The following is a 16,391-nucleotide window of genomic DNA, read 5'->3' as shown; positions in this document are numbered from 1 at the left end:
AGGCTATAGGTAATAGTAAAGGTATGGATTGGTTGTCATGTTTTAAAATGCTCTGCAATGAAAATTATCTAATGCATTGTAACCAGAACTAGAGCTGGCTTCAGACAAACCCACAGCTGATGCTGAAAAAGCTGTGGGCTGGGCTCTTGTCACCTACAATTCTTGTGAAATGCTGTATCCTCTGGATACAATAAACAGAATTTTAAAGAGCAACCTAAAGTCCTGCATCCCTCCTTTCAACTCTTACACCCGGCTCTGGATGGCCCGTGCTCCCAGCCAAGCCCAGCCAAGCCCCGTGTTGTGCCTGTGCCAAGGCTCCTGGCACTGCAGATGGGCCTGGAGGCCTGTGTGCAAACATTGCCCCACACCTCGAGGCAGCCGTGAAGCCACGGCAGGCTCTGGAACCCATCCATGCACAGGAGAGGGCTGGGCTGAGCGCAGGGTGAGACGCTCTTGGCTGCTCTGCACGGCACGACACCTCTGCTGCTGCAGAGAAGCATTTTAAAAGGCAGAGAAGCGGCTCCCTGGTACAAAGCCAAGAGTTTTTCCTCTGCTTGTACTGCAGAGTTTACTTTTATTATACAATTTTCACCCTTCATGGCTCAGATGTTTTGGCTGCGTTTCATTGCTGACCCACAGGCCAATCCTCAAAGCAGTATTTGCTCAGGGTTTTGCGTGTGTGTGGCTTTAAAGTTCTTTTTTTTTTTTTTTTTTTTTTTTTTTTTTTTTTTTTAATACATTCAGTGTGGGAAAAACTTTTTTTTCTTGATTTATAACAGGCAGGGGAGTGATGATGGATTTTTGTGCTGGAAGGCAGGAGAGCAGGAGATGAGGAGGGTGAACCTGAACAATCTGGGATAGTGGAAAGAGTCCTGCCCTGGCAGAAGGTCGGAATGGGGTGACCTTTAGGGTGCCTTCCAACCCAAACCAGTGTGGGATTCTGTGACTCTGTGGTGCTTCCTGGGCTATGATGTACGTGCAGGCAGAGCAAAGCCCTCTCTGCAGGAATTGTGCTTGTCCCTGTTTTCAGCTGCTGATCCACGAGGGCTGAGAAACTTCCCCAGGAGTCACCTCCCAGCTCTGTGCTCTCCTTATTCCCCCAAACCTGGATGCTAATTGGCTGCTCCTGCTGCATCCAGCAGCGGGGCTGGCTTTGTCCCCATGGCTCTTCCCACACAGCCACCCTGCTGCTGTTTTTGCTTCTGAGCTCCTCCAGCTTCCCTTCCCCGGCCTTGCCTTCCCACCCTGCCTCATGCCTGATTATATTGGGTCTGCATGTGTAAGTACAGCCTCCTGCCATCCTAATCATCCAAAGTGGCTATTTGAATAACAGTTGTTGGTGCCTGTAGCTTCCTGTAATTTTCCAAAGGAAACAAATCCATGCAGACTGCAATTTTGCGCCTATGAATTTTGAATGAATGTCTCTGAGAGCCTTGATTTCTCTCTGCCTTCCGTCCTCCCCTCCCTTCCCCTCGCCTGCCTCCCAGGCTCAGCTGAGCCAGAGGCTGCCACCAAAGGGGCATAAATGAGTGGCTCCTTTCAGGTGGAGGATTTTGGGCTGGGAAGGCTTCATCCCTCCCAGGACAGAGCCCAAAACAAGGTGACATGAGCAGGGCTTGCTAGGGGACAGCTGAGTTGCACCCAGCCCATGGGAACAGATTTGCTCCACAGCAGGACAAAGCAGAGCATGGAAGAAGCAGCATCATTTGGGTAACAGGTGTTGGGATTTTTCCTCATGTTGTTACCTCCAAAGTAATTTTGGGAGGTCCCTGATCACCCAGCTCTGATGTTACCCATGCATTGGGGCTGTTCCTGCTGGCCAAGCTCTTCACCTTCTAACTCAGAGCAGCTGGAGGACATTTCTCCTCCAGAGCTGATCTTCCTGATGGCAACTGTCCCTATTTATTGTGGAATAATGGAAAGGTTTGGGTTGGACCGGACCTTAAAGCTCCTCTGTTCCACTCCCCTGCCATGGCAGGGACACCTTCCGCTATCCCAGGTTACTCCAAGCCCTGTCCAACCTGGCCTTGGACACTTCCAGGGATTGGGAAGCTTCTCTGGGCACCCTGTGGCAAGGCCTCCCCACCCTCATAGAGAAGAATATTTTCCTAATATCCAACCCAAACCTACTCTGTCTTTTAAAAAAACATTACAACCTTCTCCCTCTCAAGTCTCCCCTCCTGTTCCTCTGTATGCCATTTTATGACACTGAGGGTTCTCCTTTTTTTTATAACGTTGTTTTTAAAGTGTTTTTATCACCTGGTTTTATTACAAAATTACCGTAGAGCACCCCAAGTACTGTAGGAGCAAGGAGGGAGAGCGGCTGTGGAAATGCAGCAACTCTTTCCTGAGCAGCTTGCAGCCTCGCCAGGAACGGGGTTGTGATTTGGTGATGGATGGAGTGCCTGTTATCCAGTATATTTTTATCCATATATATATATATAAAGCACTTTGTGATCCCAGTGGATACAAGGCACTATATAAATGTAAATCATTATCATTATCATTAAATACCTTCTGTATCTTTAAAAACAACCAGTTGGAATCAGATACATACAGGGCAGCTGCTCTCTGGGTTTTGCTGGGGAACCAAATGTGAGAGCTGTGATTTTTGTCTTCGTTAGCAATTAAATGGGATCTCATGAAAGACTCTCATTTTTCCGTCGCAATTTTTTCATGCTGCCACTGATTTGAAAGTCACTTCTCACCCACTAGGAGGAAATCTCTGCAGAATTCCCTAGCAACAACCTGATTAAGAAACAGCCACCTCGGGTATGAGGATGTTCCTGGGATTATCCGAACCCACCTCAGCGCCGTGGGGATGGGAGGGGATCCACGGGGTCACGGGGAGGAGAGTTCAGCTCCTCCCTGATTTATGGCTCAGTGGAGGTTACAGACACTTGTCACCACAGCTGTGACTCTGCAGTGTTTCTGCTGCCCATCCCCAGGGATGAGTGACTGCACCAAGCTCCTGGATGCCCTCCTGTCACAGCCAGAGCTGCAGTGAGTGCAGGGATCATATCCATCACCCAAAGGCTCCTGTTCCTCACCCTGCTCCTTTTTCCTGCTCTTTATGGGAAGGATTTGAGCCTGAGGGACCTGAAGGATTGCACATGGAGGCTTTGGCACCACAGAAATGACCCCAGGCCGGGTGTATTTCTGTTGAGGCCAGAAATGACCGGGTTCCCTTTTTGCCCATAGGACAAGCCAAGCAGGCAGCACTCTGAGAGCCCCTGCCCCGATTTTCCTCCCTTATTTGGTTGCTAAATCCTGTCTTCCTTCCTGCACTTCCAGGAAAACCACCCAGTGGCAACTACTGAGAGCATCTCCCAGTGGGAATTCATCTCCAGCTGTATTATCCTAGAATCCAACATCCTGGAATGGTTTGGGCTGGGGGAGACCTTAGAGATCCCCTCTAGAGATCCTCTCTTAGAGATTCCACCCCCCTGCCATGGGCAGGGTCACATTCCACTGGACCAGGTTGCTCCAAGCCCTGTCCAACCTGGCCTTAAACCTCATGTTTGGGAGCCAGAAGCCTGGTCTAAGATAAAAGTGCACTTTTCAGTGCATTTTTTTAATCCTTCTGATGCTCCATTGGCATTTCTCAAAGGGACATGACTGGTGCAGGGTCAGGCCACACTCAGAACATAGTGAAGGGCAGGTCCTGGCCCCAGAGACGGGGGATCAGTTGTTCTGAGCCCCCAGGGGACCATCATCAACAGTATTTCGTTTCCCCTTGTCATGACAACCAAGGGGATGGATTTGGAAACCTTGGATGTGTCACAGGTCTGAGCCCTGGCCTTTAAACTCCACTGACCTGCAAGCAGTGGCTTGCAAAGGTTTTGCAATATTTAGTTAATGGAACAAGGTTTTTCCTAGTTCTCTATTTTTTTCCCATTTTTTTCATTCTATTTTCTCCAGCCTCTCAGGAGCTGCAGCCTCCTGCTGCCCAGGGGAAATCTTCCATTTAGCTACATTTTCCTTTCTCATTTCATGCTGTAATGGGGATTCATCATAGGTGTTAAATCCATAATTTGCCATGAATCCCTTGTCTCTCTCTGTGGAGGTCAGAGTTGAGTTTAAAGGAACCTGATATTGTGGCTGCCCCTGGGGGAGAGCACCAGCCCAATTCCCTGGAGCAAGAACAGGAGGCTGGAGGGTCCTGGGTGGCTCATCCAATGCTTTCCACCTTTCTTTGCCTGCTGAAGGGGGAAAATTTGAGCACATCAGGCACCTTTAATGTAAAAGAAAAAAGAGTTATAGCCCCTTCCAGAGGATCATTTGTCCATCTTGGCATGTGAGAAATATCCTGAGGCAGGAGAGGTTATTCTTCTGTTAATTACCAAGAACACCCACAGGTCAGTCATTAAGATACGACTATTCAGTTTTACAGCCCACTTGGAGCCAAAAGGAAGGTCACAGCTCCAAACCCATCCCAGTCCTCCTGCTGGATGGGAGGCTGGCATTCATCATGCTGACAGGGGCACCAAATGTGAGGGGCACTGGGAAGGCACCGTGATGGATGTGTAACAGAGAGATCATCATGGAGCTCCCAACCCTTCCTTCACCACGAGCTGGGAGATACTGGGAGATGCTGGGAGATGCTGGGAGATGCTGGGAGATGCTGGGAGATGCTGGGAGATGCAGGGATCTGGAAGATGCTGGGAGCTGGGAGCTACTGGCTGAGCTGGGAAGTGCTGGCTGAGCTGGGATCTGTGCTGGGAACTGGGAGATGCTGGGAGCTGGGAGATGCTGGGAGCTGGGAGATATTGGGAGCTGGGAGATGCTGGGAGCTGGGAGATGCTGGGAACTGGAAAATGCTGGGATCTGGAAAATGCTGGCTGAGCTGGGAGCTGTGCTGGGAGCTGGGAGATGCTGGGAGCTCTGCTGGGGACCTGAACCATCCAGTGGATGTCAGAGATCAGGCACAGAGGGGCAAGGCTGGGCAGCACTTCACGGAGCAGGGAAATGCAAGACAAGCAAAAAGGGCTGGCCAAGCTCCTGGAACCAGGAAACAACATTCCTGCAGACTGAGCACGGGCAGAGGGCCGGGGTCCCTTCAGGCAGCCTCTCCCAGAGCGGTTCCACCGCTCTCAGGGCCGGTCCTGCCCCGCAGAGCCGCCGGTCCATTTGTCACCGGAGCGGTCGATGGCAAAGCGGGGGCTGTCGCTCAGGTGATGTCACGCTCCGAGAGCCTCGCTCTTCTGTGCCGGCTGACGAGGGGAGAGGAGTCAATACTTGTGTCAGGTCACTAACAACCCACCGAGCTGCCGGCGGTGGCATCGCAGCTGGGACAGGCACAAAAGGGGCTGCTGTGAGCGCAGAGGCAGAGGCAGAGGCAGAGGAGCACGGGCAGGATGCAGATGGGGGAGCTGGGTCTTGATTGACAAGAGGCAGAATCGTGCGTAGGAGTGAGAGCAAAGCGGGGCTCGCACGTACGGGGGGTCTGGCTGGTGCAGAATGCGAGGTGTCAGCGGTTCAAAAGTGCATGAAGCAAAATAATGCTCGCTGTCCACAGGCATCCCAGGGAGCTGGAGACGCTGGGTGCAGCAGAGGGGAAAGGCTGGTGGGATGTGGAGGGAGCTGCTGGCCCCCAGATGGCTTGTGCAGACTGGGGGACTGCAGAGAGATGCAGAGGGGGTGCAGACACAGGAAGGAGTGATGGGTACAGCAGCACAGAGGAGTCCTGACATGCACACATCGTTTCACAGCACCCTCATGGCCATCACAGCCAGTGATGGGGGGGCCAGTGCAGTGGCGGAGGCAGCAGAAGGGGCTGGGAAGAGACCAAGGGATGACTGAAAATCAGGAAGGTTTTTGTATCAACCCTCTGTGTTTTGCATCCATCAGGTCAGCCTAGCCCAGCACACTGCAGAGAGAAGCTAAATGTTTCACGTTCGATAAAGCCACGGGTCAGAACCACGATGCCCTCCCTGCATCGAGACAAGGAATCACAGATTGGTGCAGGAACACGGACATTAATCATTTCTATCTGTGTCTCTTCCTATTTACTCTGTGGTATTTCAGTCTTCAGTGTGCAGGTAGGAATGCTGGTGTGGCTCTGAGGGCTTAGGGAACGGAAGCTTTGATGGGAGAGGCAGCATCAGTCAACCCCAGCGCCCAGGACATTAAGAAAATACAAAGTTTGTAAGAGCTGTGTGAGCTCATCTGGAGCAGGGTTTGAGGGAGCAGAGGCAGCATCTGCTTAGTGCTGGCCTGGCCCTGCTGAGCTTCCCCCGATGTGACTGAGCACCAGCCCCTGCTCAGACACAGCCCTGTCCTGTGGGCAGGGACATGGAGCTGCCAGGGTGGGCACAGAGAATCCATGGAGATGCTCCAAGGGTTGGAGCCCCTCTGCTCTGGAGCCAGGATGGGAGAGCTGGGGGTGCTCCCCTGGAGAGGAGAAGGATCCAGGGAGAGCTCAGAGCCCCTGGCAGGGCATAAAGGAGAGCTGGAGAGGGACTGGGGACAAGGGATGGAGGGACAGGACACAGGGAATGGCTTCCACTGCCAGAGGGCAGGGCTGGATGGGATATTGGGCAGGAATTGTTCCCTGGGAGGGTGGGCAGGCCCTGGCACAGGGTGCCCAGAGCAGCTGTGGCTGCCCCTGGATCCCTGGTAGTGCCCAAGGCCAGGCTGGACAGGGCTTGGAGCAACCTGGGACAGTGAAAGAGCAGGGAAGCAGAGCTAAAGGATCTTTAATATCCCTTCCAAGCCAAAGCATTCCATGGTTCTATCATATTTATAATTTTTAATGCCTGTAAGGTGAAACAAACCCCTTCCTTAGCTTTCTTCTCCCAATATTTATATGACTGCAGTCGTTACTCCACTGCCATGACCCTGGTGGGGCCTGAGGTGGGTGACTGTCCCACGGAGTGTCTCATCCTGGCACCCATTACCAGCCCAGATGTACTTACTGAGGATGTAAAGATGTCATTTTGCTTGTCTCCTCCAAAGTAAGGAGAACAGAGCTCATACAGATGCTGCCTTCACCTCCTCCTCTTCCTCCTCCTTCTCCTTCTCCTCACAGACAGGGTGCAAATCCCTCCAGAATAGGGGAAGCAGCACTTCCCAACACCCAGGTGAAACCCACCTTGGGAGGACCCATCTCAACACCCAGTTTTTTAGCCCACAGTCCCTCTCTGTGGTCTGTTTTCCAGCTCTAGACAGCTGCCTTTGACCTCTGAGCCCCTGGGTTTGCCTGGCAGGAACGGTCAATCCATGGAGATCCCACCCCAGAGCCACCCAGGGACATGAGCAAGGAAACCCGGCCACCCTCTGCTATCAAAAGGAGCTGCCTCAGAGAGCTGTAAACTTAAGCTGCTCAGACATGACATCAAATATTTAGGTTATTTGGGATTTGCGCTCGATTGTTTGATGTTTCTGTTTCATTCCCAGTAGAGCCAGTTGCTGTTTTGCCACTGAAAATATTCCCAGCAGAAAATGCAGCTTTGTGAAGACCCAAAGTTGTTCAAGGAGAAGAGACTGTCTGGAAGAAAATGATCACATTTTCATCACTTCTTCTTTTTTTTTTTTTTTTTTTGTTCTGAATTGACATCCCAGCTCTACATGCTCTGAATTTTGCATTCAGAGAATTGAATTCTATTAAAAAGTGTGGAAAAAGGGTTCCAAGCCGAACTGTTTCTGGATTTAAAACATCATCTCCTCACATTTTCTCCTTGCAGCTCAGCATTACAAACAAATGTTGAGAAAAGGCCTTACCCAGGACATAACCTCTTTATTTCCTGATCAAGCTCCACTAAAGAGCTTGAAAACCGGGAAATGCAGATGTCTCAAGCTGCCAACCATCATTTTGGTAATGGGAAAGCTTATTCTGCTCTGCAGGGAAGGACTGGAAAGACTTGGCAAGAATGAGGATTGGAATAAAATAAAAAATAAAATAAAAAGAGGAAAATGGCTGTGATTGAATGTGGATGCACTTGACACCCCAGTGACCCTCCTCCTGTCCCTGCCTTGTGCCACTGTAAGAGACAGGAGCTCTCACTTCAAATTAACTTAATCTGTAGAGTTAAATAATTCATGTTGATTTAAGAAAGCTTTATTCCTAATGGGACACACGTGAAGACAGAGTTAATATTAGAAGAGGCCGTGGAGGGGAAGAGAGAGGGAATTAGACTATAAAAGGTGAAGGTACACGTTAATTGCCTATCAATTATTCACCTTAAGTCTCTGGAAGCAGCACCCCTGCCTCCCTCCTCAACCTTCATAATCCTTTTTTCTGCTTGTGGACAATTTCCCCCTGGCACCTCTGGGACCTTTTCCCTGTGCCAAGCAAGTGGTGCCTGGGAGCTTCCTGGGACAGCCTGAGGTGACATGGCCGGGCTGGAGGTGCCACATCTCCCGAGGGGAGGACAGACCAGGGGATGCTCCTGCCAAGGTGCCATGAAGGAGAGGAGCCGTCCACTTTCCCAACACCTCATTAAGGTGTTGGTTCCTGGTTCCTCCATCCTCCGGGTACAGCGCGTCCTGCCAGCCCTGGTCACCACAGGCCAAGGTGTCACTGCAGGCTGAGATGTCACCAAGGGCCGAGGTGTCACCACAGGCCAAGGTGTCACCACAGGCCAAGGTGTCACTGCAGGCCGAGGTGTCACTGTAGGCCGTGATGTCATGCAGGCCAAGGTGTCATGCAGGCTGAGATGTCACTGTAGGCTGAGGTGTCACCACAGGCCAAGGTGTCACCGCAGGCCAAGGTGTCACTACAGGCCAAGGCGTGACTGCAGGCCAAGATGTCACCACAGGCCGTGATGTCATGGAGGCCGAGATATTAGAGCAGGCCAAGATGTCAGCACAGGCCAACATGCCACTGCAGGCCGTGATGTCACCTCAGGCTGAGATGTCACTGCAGGCTGAGATGTCACCGCGCCGCAGCCACGTCGGCACCGTGAGCTGGGGCTCCCCTCTCCCTCTCCACTCCCTCCCAGGGAAACCAAAGCTCTCTTCAAAGTTTCTCCTCGCTTGGCTGCCTCCAAGATCTGGGAACTCAACACTAATTAACGTGTCTGCAAATCCCAGCTCGGCTGCCGGGGCCTCCAATTCCTTCACGGTCCCGCGAGTGCAGAAGGATCCACGAGCGAGGCCTCTGGCTCCTGAAGCTACACGGCTGGCAGATGCATATTTTAACAACACACATCTGCTGGCAATATAATCTCTTGTATTTGCCCTCCCTGCTCTGAGCTTTGATGGAAGACCGGAGGGAACTCTCCAGTGGTTACAGCCAAAGTGTTTGCTTTGCAATTTCGCTCGATTGCAGCCTGATTTTATTTTTAAATTTCTCCAAGTCCTAATCAGGCTCTTACTTTATTTAATTAATACCCTGGCTTAGTTAAATAGATCATAAATTAAGCAGCCCTGCCATTAGAGATGTACCAGGTAGCAAATAGCCCTCCAGTGGCTTCCCAGAGCCTGCCTGGCTTGGGCTCCCCTGCCAAACTGCCTTGACATCCTTTGCTTGCAGAAAATCTGGATGGCTCCGTATGTCCCAAATCCCATCTCATCAGATTTATCAACCTTCCCCGCTTGGGGCAGATATCCTGAGGAGATTGGGCAGTGACTCCTTCCCCAGAGAGTTTGGGCAATGGTAGGTGAGAGGTGAGAGAGACCTGGAAAAGGGGAACCCTCCAGCTTTGGGATGTATTAACAACATTTCCCAGCAATATTTCTCCCTGGAACTCCACAATGAAAAGATTTTCCCTGATACTGATGATATTAATAGGCTCGTCTGTTTGAGTGTTTGGACTTCCAAGGCTATGGAATGATCTGTTCCACTACATTTAACCATGTAGATTTGAAAACAATGTGACAAAACCTTAAATATTTAATTAAAATACGGTGTAGCTCTGCAGCTGAGCAGGGAAGTAGGAGGCATCAGCCCCATAAAGCTGTTGTCAGACATGAATGACAGCAGTTGGAGCTTGAATCCAGAGGCATTAGGGGATTTCTTGATACCAAGGAAGTGGAAAACTGGCAAGGACAGACAAGGCAGCACCCACCCATATGAAAAACCAGGCAGGGTTGTTTTCCCAGAGACAAGGCTGGGGGTGATAGAGTGGGATAGAGTTCCCCAGAACTGCCTCTAACACCCAGCTGGCCAAAGAGCCCTTGAGTTGTGAGAAACCAGCAGCAGATGTTGGGCTCCCCTCAGCCACCAGAGCCTCCCAGCTCTGCCTCTGCTGTGATCCAGTGCTTCCTTGAGAGCTGCATGGTTTGCGCCCACCGCCAGGGATGCCTTGGGGATCTTCTCCTGCTTAGGGCAAGTCTGCAGCCTCAAAATGCCCCCAGGCATCTTCCTGTGAGGGGCTCAGGCAGCCTGGCAGATCCCAACGCAGGGAGATGAAATGTGGGAGATCCAGCTCCCTCCAGACACAGCTGCTGAGCTCACTACTACAGCAGGCTCACACACTGCGTGCTAAGAGCAGAGATGCCTGCACAGCTGGTGGTACTGCACATCTGGAAGCACCAGAAATGTCTCCCCCCGTTCAGAGACACGTGTTACCCCCTGTCACAGGTGAGTTCAGCCTGACAGGCTGCACATTATTCCCAGCTGTCAGAAACACAGGGGCTTAAGGCTTCTACTCTTCATGTGCCACTTCTGTCCCCTCCATTGGGGTTAAAACACAGAGCACAGATCCCACAGCAGCCCCTGCCCTCGCTGCCAGCACAGGACACCCCATCCCAGAGGAACAGTGAGAGCTGCTGATCACCAACCCCCTGCAAAGGCAGGATCATCACTGCCCAACCAGCCTGAAATAGAATCACACAATTTCCTGAGCTGGAAGGGACCCACAAGGATCATTGAGTCCAACCCCAGGCCCTGCACAGACACCCCAACAATCCCACCCTGTGCATCCCTGAGAGTGTTGTGCAAATGCTCCTGGAGCTCTGGCAGCCTTGGGGCCACGATCACTTTTCCCCCTCAGAACATCTCCATAAATACTCCTAAAGTTAAAGATGAGCTACCAGTGGGTTCCAAACCCACACTGGCTAATCGATTTGGCCTAAATTGAACATGCTGTAACTTTAATTTTCTTAAAAGGAAAACACTCTGCAAATATAAGTTGCTGAACATCTTAGGTAAATGTACCAATTAGCAGCTACCATGTATATCCACATAAACATTAACTACCATCTATTCAACACATTCCATAACCCCAAAGATAATAACGATTTCCTTTTGATCCATAAAAACATCTCTCTGCTCAATCAACGCTTCGCAGCAGCTCTGACGTACGCCCTGGGACTAAATTAGTTTTGAAATCTTTAGCTCTAATTAAATAACATTATTTCTTTTGTCTGGTTCCCGCAATGTATTCTGCTTTCACAACAGAAGGAGGGAGCCCAGGCGAAGGGGGGGTTGTCAGTGAGCAAGACAACGTTCCCCTTTCCCATTCATTGACAGAATTATTTCATGTATGGGCACATGTCAGAGCTCTGAGCTGCTGCCAAGGGTTGATTGAGCAGAAGGAGGAATCAAAGAAAAATCATCATTATCGTCAGGGTCAGGGAAGGAAGGGACGGCAGCTGTGAAAGTCTGGGAGCAGGGAACGTTGTAGGGTTGTGGAAGGAGGAAAACAAATGCAGGGGAAATTGCAAACCAGGAATTTGAACTCATTTTCATAGTGCAGACTCCAGTGAGGTGCACCTTTAACCACAGCTGGTACCTTAATTCACTTCTTTTAGCTGCTTCAAACTAATCAGCGTTGATTTGACTAAAATTCTTGATTTGGATATTTTTAAAAGTTGTTGGGTTTTTTTTTTCTCCCTAGAAACTAACTAGGAATAAAAACAACAAGGAAAAAAGAAATCCAATCTTCAATTTAAACAAACTTAAATATACAAATGGTTTCACTTTGAGGGTTGAATAATCAGGATGAATCTGCACAGACTGGGTTTTGTCCAAGCTATTCAAGAAAAATACCATTTTCATTAACTTTTCTAAAGCCACGTCCATGCCGGGAAGCCTCGCTGACGTGTCTCCCTTTTCCCAGCACTCCAGTGGGGAGAGCTCCCTCCTGTTCTGCCAAATGGCCAACAAAACCCTCCAGCTCTGCCAGTGCTCCCCTCCCATCTCCCACACAAAAACCTCCTCTACATGATTTTGGGAGCCACTTGCAGTTTGCAATCCCAGGTAATATCCTCCTGTGCTGCTCATGGGAAAGATTAATTACTGAGAAACGCAGGGTGATAACATATTAGTGATGTAGATTGTTTAAAAATACTGCAATAGTATGAAACCAGCCTTTCCTCACGGGGTGGAGTCGTCCTGGCCCTGTAGGCAGGGTAACACATAAGTGATGACACTGACACTCTTCATATACTTAAATTTATGGACAGACACTCTCGAATTGGGGCATAAATCCATAAAGCTGAAGTGCCAAACACTTGGTGCCTGTGTTACTCCTGGAACTGTCATACTCCACCCCAGAACTGCTTCACTCCCCAAGCAGCTTCCTTTGATCCTGCTCTCAGCACTGAGCTGCTCCCCCACTGCTCTCACCATGGATTCATTCCCAGTCCTCTTGATCCAGCAACAAAACATTTTGTCAAAAGCCACTCAGTGTGACCAGGAAGGCAGTGACACCCCCAGCAAATCCCCTGAGGGTGTGTGAGGAGCTGGGACTCACCCAGGACTGTCAGCCGGGCAGGTCTGGATCGGATGGCTGCTTGGATGGCCTGGCACTCGTACACGGCGTCATCCTGCAGGTCAGCTCGCAGGATTTTCAGGTGGTGCTGACCTGACAGATGGTCTCCTACCACCAGGTAGCGTGGGTAACCTGCCAAAGGCAAAGCACGGGTCAGCAGGCAGCGGGAGCCACGAGCCCAGGGATGAGGAGAGCAGAGCCCCAGCACCTCACAGCAATTCCCAGGATCCAGGCAGCTTCCTCCCCTCCTCGGCAGCCAGCCCAAAGAGAGAGAGAGAGAAAGGATCTGCCAAATTCAGGAGAGAAACTGCACGTTGTGGTCTACAGGTTCACAAAAGAAGTGCTGATGAAGGAGCACTCACTGAAATCTCAAGTGATGCCTAGGGGAGCTGGAACAGAGGCTACACACAGAGTTAAGGGGAATTAAATGGGTATTTATTGAGAGGACTACCCTAGCAATATCAGTGCCACAGTCGTGGTCCCTGCCTGGATGGCTCCAAGATGGAAGCAAAGGAGAGCTTGGTCACAAAATCTCACATTTTTATAGGTTTTGGATCATTTGCATGGACCTCTTTCCACGTTGTTTATGCTTAGAGCCTTAAGTTTGAAGAAACTGTCTTTGAGTTCTTAACTGGAATAGGACTGCTTTGTCTTCATCACCCTAGCACATCAGAAAAGCACATCCAAGCAGAATAGAAAAACTTAGAACTTAAGGCATCACAAGGAATCATGTGATCATACAACGTTAAGTGTTGGAAGGTTTGGTTTTGACCTTAAAGATCATTGGGACCCAAATCCCCTTGCCATGGGCAGGGACAACTCCCAGTAGATCAGGTTGCTCAAGGCCTTCTCCAACCTGGCTTTGAACCCTTCCACGGCTGAGGATTCACAACTTCCCTGGGCAAGAAAAAGGGAAGAGCCCTTCTACCAGGAAACCCTCCACCTCCTGCTCCTCTGCAGCCCATCCTGGAATATCCTCAGTTCCTGAAGCCAGCTGTGTTGACACCCTGGGATAGAACCATGATTAGGTCTGTGTAAAGCCTAGGCAGGGGTCTGGGGGCACCAGCAGCCCTGGTGGACTCACAGGATGGACACAAAGGTGCCACCCCCCTGTCCTGCTGTGCCCAATGCCCTGTGTAACACAGCACTGGCACACACTCGTGCTTCTGTTGTTTTTCGAGTTATCAGCAGCAGGATTTGCTCTCCTGAACCGTGAGAAGTACAAATGATGGGTTTGTTTGTATTGTGCTAATTAGACACTGGCTGAGCTGGTATCACGCGAGCTGGCAGCTCCTGTGGCTTCCAGCAGCCCCAGCTCCATTAATTGTGGAAGTCATTCACATCAGCTCCCTACTTCACTGGAGCTCTTGTTACCCAGTCGTGTTGCAAGGTCTTGCATGGAAAGCTCAGCTCTCTAATAGATGCAAAAATTGTGGCTCAGAGCTTTGAAAAACAGGCAAAGACAGGGCTGCTCACTCGGGCACAGCTGTAAATGAGCAATTATATGTATTAATAAAAAATAGAGGGAAAGAAGAAGCAGGCACTGCACTTTAGGCAAGAGCAGGGTCCCTGGAGACCAAAAATCATGGGAACCTCCCCCGGTTTCTGAATGCTGCCTCTTGCCTTGGGGAAAACTCTCTCAGGTCACCAGGAGCTGAGCACTGTCACACGTGTACAAACTCTGCAGAGCCTGGGGGGACACTGCAGCTCCTGAAGGGCTCCATGTCCTCCCAGGCTGTTTCCAGCAAACATTCTCCTTACTCATGTAAAATATTTCAGTTCCAAATTAGTGTTTTCCAGCAAAACATATAGAATAAACTCTAAACTTCTGCAGTATTGTACCAGTCTTCACCACCTGCAATTAACCCTCAATCACAGTGTGGGTGTGGGGTTAAGGAATGTGATTTCTGAGGAATTTGGCCACCAAACTATAATTTGCCAAAACTAAAGCTTGAGGAAGCCACAAACACTTGTCCAAAGCAAACACAGGCTTGTGGGTCCCTTCAAACTCAGGGTTCTTTTCATTTTTGAGAATATCAAAACAGGCACTTTCAACATTTATAACACATTTCATGCCATATTTTGGAAAGGTGACATTAGTTTCCAAGGAAATCAAAGCAGGGGTTTCTAAAGGGTCAGGTGACACGTGTTTCAGGCCAGAGTGAAACAGATTTTGGTTTATTCCAAGCATCAGTGCCTATGTTTGGGTGGACTAAAAGGTGCTGGAGTTGAAATGGAAAACAAATAAACGTTGGGCATGGAGAACTGATTCCCTTGTTCTGGAGGGTGGTGTCCTGACTTACTTGAGAGATCCCGTCCGACTCCAAGGGCCAGCCCGTCCTTGATCCAGAGCACGATGCCATTGTACTCGGGGATGGCACAGAGCAGTGTCACCGGCTGCCCCGCGATCACCACCTGGTCCTGGGGCTGCTGTGTGAACGAGGACGCCTGGCCTGCACAGGGAACAAGAGAGGAACAGGACCCTGTCAGCTCTCCAGTGCTTTCCAACTCGATGCACTTCCTTGGGATGGAACGGTCCAGGATGCTCCTGGCACAGCACAAGTGGGAGACTGAGCTCTGCAGCTCTTAATTATGTGATTGCTTAATTACATAGAATGATGGAATGGTTGGAAAGGACCTTAAAGTTCATCCCGTTCACAGGGAACAATTCCTGCCCAATATCCCATCCAGCCCTGCCCTCTGGCAGTGGGAGCCATTCCCTGTGTCCTGTCCCTCCATCCCTTGTCCCCAATCCCTCTCCAGCTCTCCTTTAGGCCCTGGCAGGGGCTCTGAGCTCTCCCTGGATCCTTCTCCTCTCCAGGTGAGCACCCCCAGCTCTCCCAGCCTGGCTCCAGAAGCAGAGGGGCTCCAGCCCTTGGAGCATCTCTGTGGTCTCCTCTGGACTCATTCCACAAGCTCCACATCTTTCCTGTGCTGAGGACCCAGAAGTGGACACAACATTTAGTGACAGACAAATATTTGCAATAATTTTTGCTCCCTGGGGGGAAAAAAAGCTCCAACCAAGAAGCACTAGTATTTCCTGTAACTGTTTTATTCCAAATTGTGGTGGTAGTGTTTCAGCCACAATGATCACAGGCAGAGAAGCAGCAGGATGTTCAGCAGCAGCAATATTTTATATTACACATAATAAAAGAGGATGTTGGTCCTCTGCTTCTGAGCCTTGCTCCCACCTCGTGTGCCCTCTGAAATCAGGATGTTCAGATAATAACCTGCTATAAAACACACAGGAAAACAACCAACTGCTGCTGCTCTCCTCCCTCCCCAGGTGTAACCTCCTGGCATTTGTTGGGAGCTTCCCACACATCTGGAGGGGAGAGGAAGGCCCAGCTCTGCCTTTCCTCGAAGCTGCATCATCAAACTCGCAAATGTCTCTCCTCACCCTTCCCTCCTGGGAACACTGCAATAACAAATCCCAGCCCCAGGTCATCTCCTGCCATGGTGGGATGTCTCACACCTCAGGTGTGACATGGCACTTCTCATTTCCCATGGGAAGTACCCCAGTCACTGTAACCTCTTCCACAGCACAGTTTACTCAGCATCACGTTTGATTTTCACTCCCCCTTGGCTTTGCCATGATTGAAAATCATTCAGAGAATCAGAGAATCCCAGAATGGTTTGGAGGGATCTTAAAGCTCCTCTCTTCCCTCCCCCTGCCATGGGCAGGGACACTTTCCTCTATCCCAGGGTGCTCCAAGCTCCATCCAACCTGAC

General features: G+C 50.4%; 1 protein-coding gene across 3 annotated transcripts in view; it reads right to left on the bottom strand.

Moving 5' to 3' along the window:
- The window catches only part of KIRREL3 (kirre like nephrin family adhesion molecule 3), a 366,532-nt gene that overhangs the window by 91,076 nt on the left and 259,065 nt on the right, over positions 1-16,391 (bottom strand). For all 3 annotated transcript variants that reach the window (XM_088178057.1, XM_088178058.1, XM_088178059.1), the window contains 2 exons: positions 14,963-15,112; positions 12,642-12,791 (listed from right to left, as the gene is read on the bottom strand). In XM_088178057.1, the coding sequence (XP_088034183.1) occupies positions 12,642-12,791; positions 14,963-15,112 (300 nt within the window). The remainder of the gene's footprint in view (positions 1-12,641; positions 12,792-14,962; positions 15,113-16,391) is intronic.

The sequence above is a fragment of the Sturnus vulgaris genome, chromosome 23 (genome assembly GCF_052056855.1).
Source record: "Sturnus vulgaris isolate bStuVul1 chromosome 23, bStuVul1.hap1, whole genome shotgun sequence".
Taxonomy (NCBI): Eukaryota; Metazoa; Chordata; class Aves; order Passeriformes; family Sturnidae; genus Sturnus; species Sturnus vulgaris.
The sequence above is the reverse complement of the archived record's forward strand: the minus strand, read 5'-3'. Positions and strand labels throughout refer to the sequence as shown.